General features: G+C 42.1%; 1 protein-coding gene across 1 annotated transcript in view; it reads right to left on the bottom strand.

The window, feature by feature from the left end:
* Positions 1-15,788, bottom strand: part of CEP162 (centrosomal protein 162) — a 70,676-nt gene that overhangs the window by 2,646 nt on the left and 52,242 nt on the right. The window contains exons 23-26 of the mRNA XM_004696524.2: positions 14,316-14,965; positions 11,463-11,604; positions 9,112-9,210; positions 2,429-2,563 (exon numbers count right to left, since the gene is read on the bottom strand). Of these exons, the coding sequence (XP_004696581.1) occupies positions 2,429-2,563; positions 9,112-9,210; positions 11,463-11,604; positions 14,316-14,965 (1,026 nt within the window). The remainder of the gene's footprint in view (positions 1-2,428; positions 2,564-9,111; positions 9,211-11,462; positions 11,605-14,315; positions 14,966-15,788) is intronic.

The following is a 15,788-nucleotide window of genomic DNA, read 5'->3' as shown; positions in this document are numbered from 1 at the left end:
GAGTTGTATGAGCCCCTAAAATGATTTAAAAAAAGAAAGAAAATCAAAGCATCAGAAATTTCTAATACCTTGGTATGAATCTTAACTTCTAAAAAATGTTGTTCCATTTAAGACAGCAATTGGTATATACTTAAGTCAGATTTAGAATATATTGCAAAACCTGTGAGAGCAGGAACCTGTAAATGGCAGAAGTCTGCCAGAGAAAGAAAAGAAATATTTCCCTCTAACTGAGAAAGAGAAAAGTGGCAAGACTGCACCCTATCAAAGATGAGAAATGGCAAGATCTGGAAAAACAAAGTTCCGTTAAGTTCTCTCACCCATTGGATTGTAACATGTGTCAGTAATTAATCACACATGATGTTGTGTTCGTGCCTTCAGGTTGGCTCTGATGCGTAGTGATCCTGTGTACAACGGAAGAAAAGACCACCCGGTCCTGCGCCATCCTCACGACCGTTCCTATGTTTGAGCCCACTGTTGCAGTCATGGTGAGAGTCTTGTTGAGAGTCTCCCTCTTCTACCCTCCCCCTCTACTTTACCAAGCATGATGTCCTTTTCCAGGGACTGGTCTCTCCTGATAACATGTCCAAAGTACATGAGCTGAAGTCTAACCATTCTTGCCTCTAAGGAGCACTCTGGTTGTACTTCTAAGACAGATAGGTTTATTCTTTTGGCAGTCCTATGGTACTTTCAATATTCTTCATCAGCACCATAATTCAACACATCAATTCTTCTTTTCTTTGGTTTTGCTTATTCAATGCCCAACTTCTGCATTCATATGAGATGACTGAAAATGTCATGGCTTGGGTCAGAGGCACCTTAGTTCTCAAAGTAACATCTACCTACATGGTTGGTGGTTCAAACCCATAAGACACCCTGAGGAAAAAAGATAAGGCCGTCTCTTCCCATAAAGATTTACACTCTCCAAAAACCTACAGAGGGTCTCTGAGTTGATGGCAGTGACTTTGGTGGGTTTTTAAAGCAAGTTAGGATGTCAATCTTAAACATATGGTATTGACAACTGAGAGGCACTTTCTAGAACAGGCATTATAAAGTAGTACAAAGGGTAAGCTCTAGTGAAATGATGGTACAATATAATGCCTTCATCCTATTGTGATGGATGGCTTCCTGGTGTATAATGTGCTTTCCAAAGAATTACACAAAAGTTTAAGAGTAAGGATGAAAAATCAATTACAGTAATTTTTTTGTTCACCATTTCATATTGTTTCTCAGTTCCCATAATGATAAAGTACAGAATCTTGATATGATAGAATAGTGCTAGTGGTTCTCTGTGGAATGCTGGCCAACAATAAAAACTTTGCTTTGCAAGTCTGAAAATGTTCAGTTTTCAAATTATGTATCAATTTACATTGCTCAAGAAGTTAAATCTCAGCACAAACGCAACAGACTAACAACATGCCATACTTTTTTCCCTACATTTTTTATTTCTATTATTGTGTGCTTATAATAAAGGCTACTAATCATATTGCAAGTACCAACTGATTGTATTTTCATATAAATTTATTGCTTATATAAGCATTTATTGAAATTACTTACTTATCAAACATGGTCTCAAAGTATTTCCAAGACAAAAAAAAACTATAAACAAACTCACTGTCATTGAATCAATAGCAATGGACTCATAGTGCCCCTACAGGGCAGGGCAAATCTGCCCCTGTGGGTTTCCGAGACTGCAACTGTTTACAAGGGTAGAGAGTCTCATTTTTCTCCTGGGGAGCAGCTGGTAGTCTTGAACTACTGACCTTGTGGTTAGCCGCCCAAAGCGTAATGACTACACCACCAAGGCCCCTATATTCCCAGGACAAATATATAAAAAATTCAAGCATATGTCAATTATTAGGAATAAGGGGACCTTCAAACAGTTTGTGGAAAAATGAAATAAAAAGAATATGGAATTTTCCAAGAACTTTTGAATGCCCTCATGATACAAGCTGTTTCTTTATTTGTCTATACATCAGACAAACCAATCCTCAAATATCTGAAATAAAGTCATTTTCACTTAAAAGCCATGAATTCACAAGATTAAAATATGAAAATATTTTAATAACTTCTGCAACAGATGACAGAACCGTACAAAATTAAGAGGCAGTGAAAACTTAGATTTATATGAGGCATTGACGAAACCAGTGCATTGAGCCGATTCTTACTCACAGTGACCCTGTAGGACAGAACAGAACTGCCCCAGACCAGCCATAGCCTCTGAAACAGCCATTCCCATCCTTGGTTGGCAAGGCCCTGGCATGGGTTCCATGGCTCTCAATATTTACAGAGAGCCACAACTTTCTTCCGGGGGGGCAGCTGGTGGGCTCAAACCCTCAACCTTTTCATGAGCCACCAAGAGTTTTAACGCCCGTGCCACCACGTCTCCTTAAAGCACGACACAATATAAAAATGCCATCCACTACTTTACCTGCTGAAGTTCCTGCTCTCTTTGCTCATGTCTCATTTCCATCTGTTTAATTTTCTTTTCTAAGCCTGTGAAATGTTTCATCTCTGGCGTATGGTTTTCTTTGGCTTCTCTCAGTTCTTCTAGGAGTTTTGTAACCTAAAATTGAGGGTGTTATATAAGTGAAAAACTGAAATCAAAATGAAATGATTTTGATTGTAAGTAAAGAAGTAGAGGTAATTTGGATTTTAAACAAAGGCTTGAAAAACAAGGGCATTCATTATGTCCTTCTTTCTGAACTTTTTCTAAGAGAAGAGACAGCTTAACAGCAGGGGTATTTCTTGGGCTGTCCTATGCTCAGGAAGTAAAGGCACCTCCAGCTTTGGGTTGATCTAACATTCACGAGAAGATCTAGGTGACTGGACCACGTTTTCCTTCTATGTCTGCCCGGCCAGTATGAGGCTCAAAGAGAACTTCGGCAAAGTACATTTCTGGGGCACTTGCTTTGGTGTATTCAGTTCTGTTATGAAATATTTATTAAGTAAAGTGATTGGATTTAGGATTAAATGATACTGCATTTAAAGCTCCCAGCACAGTACAGCACATCTAACATCAATTGCTCAATAAATATGGATCCTTCTTCTATCACCAAATCTCTGTCCTTGGATTTATGTCTATCTTGTCGCCCATGTTACTTTATGCTTTATAGTAATTCCTTCCACAAATGAAAATGTGCATGCGCAGTAGAGAGATAATCGAGTGAGTACTGAACTCTATCTTACGATCGGTCTTAACGATGAGTTTTCCTGGTCGCTTTGCTGGGAGGAATGACTAGTGATTGGAAACACTTGGGCAGGTCTTGATTCTAGTTGGTGGAAAACTGAAGATCATCTTGGTCATGGCCCTTTAAACAGCCATTCCCTCCTCAGCTGGGAAGCCCCTGGCATTGCTCAGGCACTTGTGTGACCCAGGGGTAAATTTGGATCCCTCTAAGCTGGTTCAGAGGTGGGCACGTGACTTTGCGCTATTGCAAGTCATGTGCCGTCCCCTCCACTAGAAAGCGAGCTCCTTGTGAGCCAAGGTTAGATGCTTTGTTCCTCACCATGTCCCAAAAGCCAAGATTAGTGACCTGATACCCACTAGGTTGTCATTAAATTAATAAATAACACTATTTAGTAGCTTTTATTCTTTTTAATAGCTAAACAACTTGAGTCTTACAGCTTAAACACCAGTTGGTATCTGTAGAAATAAATGTAGGTCTCTTGCTGTCTGCATGAGAAACTGACCATGGGTTCAGTTAACTTTCTAGCACTGTTTCTTCTTTGACAGAGATAGACACGCCAGCTCTGATGCCAGGCAGTTGGCTTGAGGCAAAAAGACTGACAGTTGGTAGACTGCCTGTGGGCTTGGGGAACTTCGTATGAACTCAGTTACCTAGCGAGAAGCCCCAGCATTGGGCTGTACGGGTGTGGTGCCTCTTACAACTGGACACAGCTCTTGCCATGGCAGGCAGGTACATGGGGTATTTTTAAAGAACACTGCTTCTGAGGAGTTTAGGGTGTCTAAGGTAGGGCAGTTCCTCCATCTGCCTGCAGCAAGTCTGAGTTCCGTGTCCCCGTTCTGTCACCTGGGGGTCTAAATGGAATCATTCTTAGAGAGCTGTGTGGATTACTGTGAGGACCAATCACACTTAAGAGAAATGTCTGATGTGGCCTCTGTGACACACTGTATCCTGAGTTCCAAGTGTGGCCTACAAGAGTTGTGTAGCTTTCAATGCTTCTTTGAACCTCAGATCATGTAATGTCATAAATTCCATGACCATTCCACTATTTGCTCATAAAATCAGAGCAGCTAGCTGTAGAACATGTCAGAGAAGTTATGATAAATGATGTTGAGATTGTCATGAGTAGGTCACAGAGACCAATAGAGATCAATCTTGAAAGGTTTATGAAGTTGTCTCTATAAAATATTGATACAGATTTAAATGAAAATATGCCATCATTAATCAAAAAGAATTCATGATCAATAAAACATATGTTAATTACAGAATATGAAAAATTGTAAACTTTCCGATTGTCTCTAGGGCATCTGGATCAAGATTCAAGTCTTTTCTCTAAAACTAAAGGCTGCGAGAAAACAAAGAGCAGAAGATTGTTGGGGTCAAACAGGACTGGAAAATGATTAGAAATCTTTGTGAGTGAGTGCTAGAAGAAGAGAGATTGACTTTTTCATTTTAATATTAAAACACAAATGCTGAGGAGTACAAGCCGGAGTTAGTATCAAAGCTACATTTGAGCTTAATAAGGTTTTCACCCCATGGCAGTAGGTGAGATTTTAAGGCAATGGGTAGAGATATTTTAGAGGTAACAAAGGCATAGATATACAACGCAGTACAGGTACAATAAGAAAACTTTCAAATTTCCATGATTAACATATTAAGTTGGAGATGGTCATTACTTACAGCACTATAAAGTTACTTCAATAACAAACAAGCAATCGAAAACCAAAACAATTCGACACTGTTTTAAATCTACAGTGTGCTTTCACTCAAGATCATACACCAGTAAAAGACACAAGGATTTATTCTCCTATCTTAGAGCAAACAGAAAACTAGACCAAATAAATCTTCATATATTGCTAACAGCCTGAGGGGATGTAATTCCAGAGAGAAAAACAAGCAAGCTGAGCTCTCAGGTCACCTACCTTATTGCCTAGAGGCATTTCTAAGCCCCATGTAGGGTGGGGACCCTAACAGAGCTCAGCAGAATGCAAAACTGAGGATCAAGGTTAAAGGCCAAGCAGACTATAAAGGTGGTGTACCAGAGAGGATGTCTTCAGAGATTTTCAGAGGGGCCCTCTCAACTAGTGCTCAACACAAAGTGTGAGCCCACGGCCAGGGAATCTTACCTGCTGACAGTGGCCTACACAGTTCCCAGGGCTGGGAATACGTCATGTACTCACCAGCCTGAGAAAAAAAAAGCTTCACAATATATAGGACCTCAAGGAGAGTCCTCAGAGAAGTATCACCTTAAGAGTGGGGATGCATCAGCCCTATAATAAGGCTGCTCTGGAACCACCCTATTGGTGGTGTGGGTTAAGCACTGGGTTGCTAACCACAAAGGTGGCAGTTCAAATCCTCAAATCCACCAGCCGCTCCATGGGAGAAAGGTAAGGCTACGTGCTCCCTTAAAGGTGTACAGCCTGGGAAGCCTGAAGGAGCAGTTCTGCTCTGACCTACATGGTCACTATGTGTGGGAAGCAAAACTATGGCGGTGGATTGGACTTTTTTTTTTAAACTACACGAACAGAATGTAACAACAAGGCTTATAAAGAATCAAACTGATCCCAAGTAACTGAACTACCTGACAGAACAAATCAGGGGCAGCCCTAGGCTAGACAGTAAATCTGGGTAAAGGGGAAGGCAAATTTAAGAAGGGGATTGGCAAAGCAGAGGAGTGCAAGAGTTGAAGACAAAGGAATAAAAAAGACTTCGACCTGACAGCCCTGCAACAACGGTGGTCCCCAAGCACACGCAGGGAGGACAGCGGCGCAGGGTGCAAGGACGTGAGAGGGAGAGCTGGAGGGCAGCCACAGACGGCTGTACCTGGGTCTTCACCTTGGCTGACAACCTGTCCCTGAATGTGGGGGAGCCGACAGGGGGCAAAGTTCTGCAAACTTCTTCGATATAACGAAACCCTGTGAGGTTGGCGTCACCAGTCAGGGGGCTCAGGACCACAGTCTGGGTGGACGCCGAAGTCCATCTGCACAACAGCCCACAGAGGTCAGTGTTGTACGGTCTACGTTGGTAAGTACGGACGCGGGGGGTAAAACCTGTGGGCAGCCATCTAAGATGTCCTTCTTGGATGGCTCGAGTCCAGAGGAAAGAAGAGTGAGGAAACTCTAAGACAGGAAGAAACCATTAGTCCAATGGACGAACGGACCACTGGAACATTAGTTCCCCTGACTTTGGGATGAAAAGATTGAGACGGGGCGCAGCCGCCTCTACCAACTGCCCTGAAAGGGATCACGTGGGAAAGTCCTGGGTCGAGTAAGAGAAAACAATGTGGAACAAAACTTAAAAAATTTATAAAAGCGTCCAGGGTTACTGGTGGGATAGAGATAGATGGAAACCCTGAAACTCTGGCCCTTAGGCACCCTTCAGGTCCGGAACGGAATCCTACCCGCCATCAATTTCCCGCCCAGCAACAGCTCTCAGCGGAGAACTGGGACACTAGGGAGACTCACGCACCGCTGAGCATTGCGTCCTCGTCACCTGCTATCAAAGGGCAGCATTTACCGCAGGAGGAAGCTCAGCAGGGTTAGGAGAGGGGAGGAGAGGCAACAGGACACACAGGCAAGAAGTGGGAGGAAGTGAGTTACACTCAAGGGACTGCAGTGAGAGAGATAAAACACATGCGTATGAATTGCTACATGTGAGATTGATGGTCTGCGTAGTATACCTTTACCCAATTTACAATCTAAAGGTATAAAAAAAGCAGCCTAATACTATTTCAAAGAGCCAACAGAATTCACCTAACCACATAAATTTCACAAGGGCCAGCATCCAATCCAACATCACCAGGTAGGCTGAGAGGCAGTAGGAGCCTAGAAGGAAAATTAATAAACAAAAGTCTCAGAGACGGGAGACATGATGGAATTAACAGAGGAAGACGTTTAAAAAATAACTCTTATAAATATACCTTCAGATAGTCTAGGTAGACTAAAGAAACAAATCCCCAGACACTCATATTTTATAAGACAGAGTTTTATTAAAGGGCAAATGTACATTAAGAAAGCATCCCAACCACAATGACGCCGACTGCAGGAGGAAAGCCGAATCAGTGAGTGCGTCAGCATCTCACTGCTGGCAGGGTCTCCACACGGCTGCTCTAGCGCCCAGGGCTGCATCGGGGTAGGTCCATGCGGCTTCTCCTTAGGCATGTCTCGCAGGAAATGAGTCTTGCCAGCTGAGGCAGAGAACTAGCTAAGGCAGCCGCAACTGGTCCAGCCCAAGAGACTAAACAGGCGAGGCTTGCAGAGCCATTTATCTCTCCGCCCTTCCATTAAACTGCCCTTCAATGAATCCACATGTTCATTGGTCAGGTTGGCACAATAAACCTTAACTATCACATAACTCATATTCTCAGGAAGGTAGAAATGAACATGAACACGGTGAAGAGAGAAATGAAAGGAAGGCACAAAGGGATTTAATTTGAAATTAAGATGAATATACAATAACTGAAATGAAAAATACATCGGATGGGATTAGCAGCAATTAGACATTGCCCATGAGTGGATCAATGAACTAGAAGATGAGGTCTAAGATAATAAAATTGCTAAAAACTGATGAAGAGGAAAATCTGATTAGGATCAGCCAGAGGAAACATATGGAGAAAGAGAAGAGAATTAGAACAGACTCTTTGTCAGAAGCTCTGAAAGCCAGAGGGTAATAAAGTGACCTCTTTAAAGTACTGACAAAAACGGAGCCAACTCAAAACCAAAACACATAAGCTGTCAACCTCCAGTTTGTATCTTGTGGAAAGTCTTTCAAAATGGTAACTAAGCGCCGCGGCAATTTGTTTCCAGCAGACTCATAGCACAAGATACTGTACAGGGCGGAGACAGAGACTTATACCAGGCAGAAATTTACATCACGCAAAGCAACAACGGGCCAGAAGTGGCAGACATGTGGGTTTTCAGAAAATACTCTTCCAAGTCCTTTAGCCATTAAAACCCAAATAATGATGTCTTGTGCAGTTTCTAACGCATGTAGGAATAAAATGTATGATAACAATAGCACACAGCATAGAAATGTACAGTCGCAGATCGACGCATTCTGTGTGACGCCCACCAATGCACTGCCATCGAGTCGATTCAAAGTCGCAGCCACCCTCCAGGACAAGGCACGACTACCCACCCTGTGGGATTCTGAGGCTGGGACTTTTTATGAAAGGAGAAAGGCTGTCTTTCTCCCATTATATGCTAAGAGGTATATTATTATTTGAAGTACAGATCACCAACTCTAAGGCTAAACTGGAACAGGAAAATGGAAAATAAAAAGGCATAGCTAATAGGCCAATGAAAGCAAACAAACAAAACAAAAACAAAACTCACAGCCACTGAGTCAATTCTGACTCCTAGTGCCCTTCTTTTATTATCCTAAGGTCCTTTTATTACATATATATCACATATGTATCTTATATGTGTAATATACCAACAGGGGAGAGAAATTACAATTAAACCAAAATAATCCATAAAATTAAATGTGAACACTTTAAATATATTTTAGTTTTTCAGTTTCTAAGCTTAAAACATCACGTGACCAAGAATCAAAAGGCCCTTAGGTTAATAAAAATGATGAGTTTCCAGAAAGACCTGCTTCCTGTGATGTATTATTATTGATGATACAGGACTGATGAGCCAGCCGTGGTTGCTTTACCTATTTCTTCACCAAACTAAACAATATTAGTACTTAATGCAGAAATGACCTGGCGTCCAATGTACCTTCTAAAGAAGTCAAACAAGAACCAGTTGCCCCTGTCATCTTTGTGTGGAGGAAGACATACAAACATAAAAATCCTAAATAAACACTGGATAGCAAAGACAAACAGATCATTTCTAATTCAGATGTGAGCTTCATCTTGGGAAGGTAGATTTTCCTGAAAAATGTTGAGAATATACTCTCGACAAGGCTTCAGTTCTCTTACCTCATTCTGTAGGACTTCTTCCCGAACTTGAGAAACTACAAGAGATTCTTGCTTACCCTGTAGTTCACTAACTTGATTTTGGAAATGTTTTATAAGAACCTGAAAATTAGAAATTGAAAAAAAACTTACTTGAAAGGCATAATAAAGTGAATGTACTGCTTTTATTTTCACTAGTGAAATCAACAAAACAAAAAACCTGCCATTTAAAAATCATCCAAATTCTAATGCAGAAATAACTGCCATAGGGATCAAGTACATTTTAAGTTTCTTCTAATATTTAAAAATAAAACACCACTCATAAATTAATTGCTGAAGCAATGTGGCTTCTCTAGCTATAGTACTGTTCTTCTGAAGGCCTGGAAAATACCTTTTAAAACAAACTGCTACAGAGTCCAGGCCACCACTCATCTGTCAGTTTGCCGTCCTGTGGGGGGTTTGCATGTCGATTTGCTAATGAAGACAGGGCCACTGGGATAGTTTTCAGATGAGAGACCCAGACAAGGTAGACCAGGCAAAAAGAGATTTCTACAAAAATTAGCCAGTAAAAATGTTATGACTAGAGGACTGTGCCAGGGCTGGTCCTCTTGGGCTGGAAGGCGCTAAAGAAATATGCCTGGAGAAGAGGCACCTCCCCAAAGCAGTCGACCTAATGCTGAGGCTGGAGTAAATGCAGAATCACATTCAGGACCCTGGGAAAAGGGAACACAGTACGTATGGCACGATCACATTACTTTTCTCATCTCAGTATGCTCTCAGTATGCTTGTTACTGCCCCCTAACTGCCCACTGAGGGCCCACTAAGGTGGGGTGAGGAAAGCAAGTGGAGTTATCGATAAGGTCCTACTAATGGTTATTGTGAAGAGCAACTCCTTTTTTAATTGAAGTTTCAAACGATAGTCAAAGTTCCTTTTTACGTTCTTTTTGGCTGTTTCTTTTTCACTGATGTTTAATTCTTGGATGAATAGTAAATAAATAGATACCCTAAATTCAAGAATTGTTAACATTTCTTTCTTTCTGTTTATAAACATATGTGTATGTTTGATTTTTTTCCCCCTGAGCTATTTGAAATTAAGTTAGAGACTTGATGCCATTTTATTCTTAAATAGTTCCACATCCATCTCCTTGTAATAAGGGTACTTTTTAACAGTATTATTTATATTCCTAAGAAAATAATTTTCAATGATCTACTAGACCAAAATCACACCAAGCCTGTTGCCATCGAATGGATTCTGTCTCATAGTGATCCTCTTTAAACTTCAAATGAGGGATCTATTTTTAATTAGGATGCTACTACATAATTACAGGTGGGAGAGGTGGTGGTGATGTCTAAATTTTCTTGACATCTCCTCCTCTTCCTACCTAGCTTTTTAAAAAGTAAAACGGACAGAAGCTAAGGGGAATTACAAGGAACCATTCCTCTATCTTCAACTTGATTCACCAGCTGCTAGCATTCCGCCAGCATTTCCCACTTGTTCTTTCCTTTTGTCCGCGTTCTCCTTCTGGCTACACCATTTCACAGCTAGCCCACAGACAAACGCTCTGTCCACCTACTAACCTTACAGGAGATGGACTACACAGCGGATACTTAGAGATATTCCAAGTAGCTATGCATAGTTACCGAGAAAGAAGGTGCATTCATTCCAAGAAATGCGGGTGAATTGTCTGCATTCTTGGGAATGATCATGTGGCGACTCAATGGCTTCAGAGAGGCTCTACCTCACTGCCACGGAGTCAATTCTGAGTGCTGCGTGTGCCTTTCTCTTCTGAATGAAAAGTAATGGAACAGCAAGAATGAGGGTAATTAACGCTGATTGGGCTTGGGAACGGTGAGAGAAGGGCCAACATTCAAGTTCAACTACTAACAGTCCCATCTTTCTTGGTGTTTGCTATAAGCTACTTAAAGGTATATCTGAGAAATGTAGAGGCAAAACTGTTTGAGCTCTTATTCAAAACGGTGTGATTTTAAAGCTGAAACATTCAACGATATGGTATTCTCTCCTATGAAGCCACATTAACCCCCATTTCCACCAGCAACCTGAACAAATGAAAGTCAATTGTGTCTAAATTAAATCATATTCTGTAAGGAAAATTGTACTTTTCAATTTTAAAGTTCAGAATGTTAGCAGTTGATGAATTCAGTTGGAAATATAGGAATGCTCATTGTAATTCCTCTTATCTTCTGTCGGTTTTACTTCTTAAAAAGCTAGGCAGGAAGAGGAGGAGATGTCAAGAAAATTTAGACATCACCACAACCTCTCTCACCTATAGTTATTTAGTAGCGTCTTTGTAAAATTGTAATTGTATTGTAATTGTAAAAGTCAAAGAAAAATCCAGGCAAATTTGGTCATTTACCTCTTGAGTAGTGATTTTACGGTTTAGTTCAGCTACTTTGGAAGAAGAATTTTCTAACGCATTTTGGCAGAGCAGTTTCTCTACTTCTCTCTGATGAGATGCTTTGATGGATGCGATGTGCGCCGTGGTATCTTCCTTGATCCTATGGAACAAGTTAAAAACCCACATCCAATGCAGAGTTCAAAAGCTCACTGTCATCAAGTTGATTCTGGGAGCATGGCACCGGCTCCACCACAAATAAAACCAAACTCCAGTCAATGCTGACTCATAGCGAGCCTCCCCGCCTCCCCCCATGGATTTCTGAGACAGTAAACGTTTATGGGAATTGAAAGCCCAGTCTTTCTCCCAAGGAGTGGCTGGTGGTTTCAAACTTCCAACCACGCAGCTCAACGTGTAACCACTACACACCACCAGGGCTCCCTGACAGCACAAGCTGTCTAGAAATTAAAAAGGAATTGGAGTGAAGGCCAGTGTTTACTGAACTGTGCTTGGTACTTTCCACATGACTGCATGTGAGTTCTCACAACTGGTACTGAATCTTACTGGGGTCAGCTCAAGTTTGGGAAAAAGACATGCATTTAGGACCCCAAATCAGTAAGTTGTAGAGCTGAGGTTCAGGCCCAGCAGAGTTGGACCTTAAACCCGAGGCCTTCCATTGTACCCCTTTCCTGGAGCAGACAGTCAGCAAAACACTGTTGATATATAGTAATAAGGCAACTCTTAAAACTTTAGACAGATTTTTTTCAGAAAGTATGAATATTTGCTTCATGGAAACAGTTTTGTTAGGCTCTCAGGAAAGGTTGCAAAGGCCCCAAATACTCATGATATAACTAAATGACAGTTTCCGTTTTTAACTAAATGATAGTTAAAAAGCAGCCTAAATCTAGATGAGGAAAATTTAACCTTTATTTCTCAGGCCCAGAGCTATATGTTGAACAGATAAACAACTCTAGAAAATTTTTTTATTATGTATAGTACAATTTATAGAAAACCAAGAGTTTTAAACTATTTATAGGAAAGGATAGGATTCTCTATACATAGCCTCACCACTAGTTGGAAGCAATCTATTTGCCAGGAAGGCTTACTCCCTTCCTGGTTCACGGGTTGTGCGTCCCATGCTCGTGCTGCCCCAACACCAGGTTGTTGTGGAGCTCCAAAAGACCCGAGTTTTCAAGGAATTTAGGTGGCATATGATTCGTGCTTACTTGGGACATATTGAATAAATTGTATAGGAGATGGAGATGGGAGCGGGCCATTTCTTGGAGAGGTCCAGGAAATAATTCATGGAGTTGAGATAAGAATGAGCAGAAGGTAGTGAAGACAGGAAGCAGCTTAAGCACACAGTGTAGTATCTGAATAACGGTGGGATCTGAAATGCCAGGAGAGAACTTCAGTCCCAAGACTGTCAGGGATCTGGGAGTGGGCAGAGGGCGGTGACACAGATACAGTGTATTTAAAGATTATTCCAGGCTTTAAGGAAAGATGACCGAGAAAGGTAGGAAAGAATGTCAGAGAGATCAGGTAAGTGTGTACTAACCCATGCAGGCAGCGCTGGCTTACTACCGTCAGGATGAAAGCACCAGTAGCAGCACATGTTGCCTTTGAACCCAAGAAACACAGTGAAGCTGGTCCTGAGAAAAACAAGGTCACGGACAGAATGAGGACACTGGGATATGGAGGTAGTTTAAGGGTAGAAATGAAATGAAATGAAATGTGAGGTTTCGAGGTACTTTGATTCCAGGATGTACAACCCAGTAACATCTGAGTTCAGTAGAGACAGGAAGCCTTGAAGGTAAAATTTCAATTCACGGTTCAAAGGAGCCTTTCGAAGAACGGATATATTTTCCAATGGAGAAAGAGCAACGTAAAAATGGAAAGGCGAGACTATTAGCTCAAAAGAAAGCCAGATTTTTAGGGCAGGAGGTTATAGCAGAGTCAATCCAAGAAACAGAAAAGATGGTTTGGTTAAACCTGTCAAGACGTGGGGGGAAAGGAGGAAATTGTTTCAGGAAGGGCAAGAGAGCCAACACTGTCAAAGAAACGGAGGGGTGAAGACCCCACTGGACTGAGCCAGGCCGGTACCGAGAGGGAGGTTTCCAAGAGCGGTGAGTAAGAAGGCATATTCAGGCGGAAATCCAAGAAGAAAATGTCACCGAAAGATAGCAGAGGACTGGCAGCTGGTTTGACCAGGTGAAAGGAAGGCCTCCGGGAAAGAGACAGTGGATGGTGACGGAGATTCTGAAGCACTGTGACCACAAGGTCACTTGGCTGTTATTCTGGAAAAGAGTAGGGCCTTTTTTTTTTCTTGTAAAACTGCCACCTAGCTTTACTAATAGCTGTCATCCGACAGCAATCTGTGTAGGCACCTGAGGCTCCAGTTGCTAATCGCAAGGTCAGCAGTTCAAAATCACCAGCCACTCTCAAGGAGAAAGAAGGTTTTCTACTCCCATAAAGTTGCAGCTTTGGAAACCCACAGTGGCAGTTCTACGCTGCCCTACAGGGTCACTATGAGTCGGACTCAACTGGTAGTAGTGAGTTTTATAGCAATAGTAGATGATGTGGTCTTCCTTCTCACCAGGGGGTGAGTTTATGAACACTACTTGGGGACTTCCGGATAGACAGGCTGACTGGCCAGGCCAAGGACATAAATTGGATTGAAGTAAAGAGTCAAGCTCCTCGGAGTTGGAGGCATCAGCAGGTAGAAGCCCTGCTTTCACCCCGACAGAGCTCCGTGCCTGCCAGTGTCATGCCTGTCTCAAAATCCAGTTATGGATACAGGTTAGGGAGAACACCTACTACTTTTTCAATGTCTTTTTATGCTCCCATAGTTTAATAAATAATCGACTACTTTACCGTTTCATGGCCTTTTCATACTGATTCGATGCAGCTTCAGATTTCACCGTTAGTTCATTCTTCTCCGAAATTACTCTCTGTAGCTCATTTTTCAGCTTGAAGTTTTCTTCCAGGACCTCCGACATAGAGGAATCCGTAAAAGTGTGTGGTTGGTATAGCTTGTTGCCCAGGTTTCCAGAGGAGTGAGTGCTTCCTTTACCTGTGGGCAAAGCATCTTTCTTCACCTTCTTGGGAGGTATTTCCTCCCTGCCTTTAGAGCTTTGCTTAGATAGCATCATTCTTCGCTCCTGCTGAAGCCTCTCCACGGTCTTAGACAGGTCCTGTATTTCTCTCGCCTTTGAGACCAGTTCCTCATTGAGCCGGACTAGCTTAGCGTTAGCCTGGGCCTGTTCCACCTGGAATTCTATCGACTGGAAATCTTTATCATCCTTATCGCTCTTCTTGAGTTCCAGTTCAGCATTCTGCTGTCTGAGACTGTCTATTTCAGCTTCGAGGTTTCTCACGGTGATGTGATGGGCTTCCTGGATGTCATCAAGCTCCCTCTCTAGTGCTTTCACCCTCGAGGCGCTGCCGTGTTGGTCCTGGGGCGTCTCCTTCGATTTGGAGGCGAGCAGCTGCTCCTGCTCCTCTAGTCTCTGTTCATACTGAATCTGGGGGAAAGAACCCACACACGGTCAAAGCACTGCTAAACCTTTCACTAGTTACTGAGGCTCTGCCTTTGAGAGCATCCTCACCTGTTCCTTCAGGTACTCGGAACACACTCTCACACTCTGATCCTCCAAGTCCCTGTGGTCCTGGGGTCAGTCAAATGCACTGGCCCCACTCTTTACATGTTGTCATTATATACTGTGAAGGTGTTATACAATTTCATAATTGATACGCTGCTTCACGAGTACAAAATTACATTCTCATACCCCATCAACATCATTTTTAGAGCTCACAATAAAGCATCACCTTATCTTTTCTACACAAACCAGCAACTATGACTCGCCGGGGAGAGAGGTGATTGAGAAATAATTCTCATTTCCTAACAGTAATTGGACTAAACTCCTCTTTAGTAATTTCACAGTAATTGATTTAGCAATGCTAAGTCAGCTTGGTATTTACATACTTTTGTTTCCATATTATAAAAAAATAATAATTCAAATCGTTTACTCTGTGGAAGAAGGCACTGATAGTGTTTGTTCATTTATTCAATGAATTTTTATTGAATTACCACCACCCGTCAGGCACTGGGCCAAGTTCTAGAGATGAAGACTAAGTTTTTATCTTCAAATAGCTCACAGCCTGGTTAGGAGACTGTAATGTGCTATCGCCAAGACGAGGGGCCCATGATTGTGGAGAGTGGGTGGAGGGAAGACGGGGTCCCCTGAGTGCTGAGGGCCTGAGAGAAGATGAAAAGGCTGTGTAAGGACTTGAAGGATGAGCATCCATTTGGAAGTAAGTGGAGGCAGGGAGGTTTTAGAAAGAGGA

This window comes from Echinops telfairi, unplaced genomic scaffold (assembly GCF_000313985.2).
Source record: "Echinops telfairi isolate 266 unplaced genomic scaffold, ASM31398v2 ScPeMD7_3533;HRSCAF=4204_0, whole genome shotgun sequence".
Lineage (NCBI taxonomy): Eukaryota > Metazoa > Chordata > Mammalia > Afrosoricida > Tenrecidae > Echinops > Echinops telfairi.
Note: the sequence above shows the minus strand (reverse complement) of the source record. Positions and strands in the feature narration are given on the sequence as shown.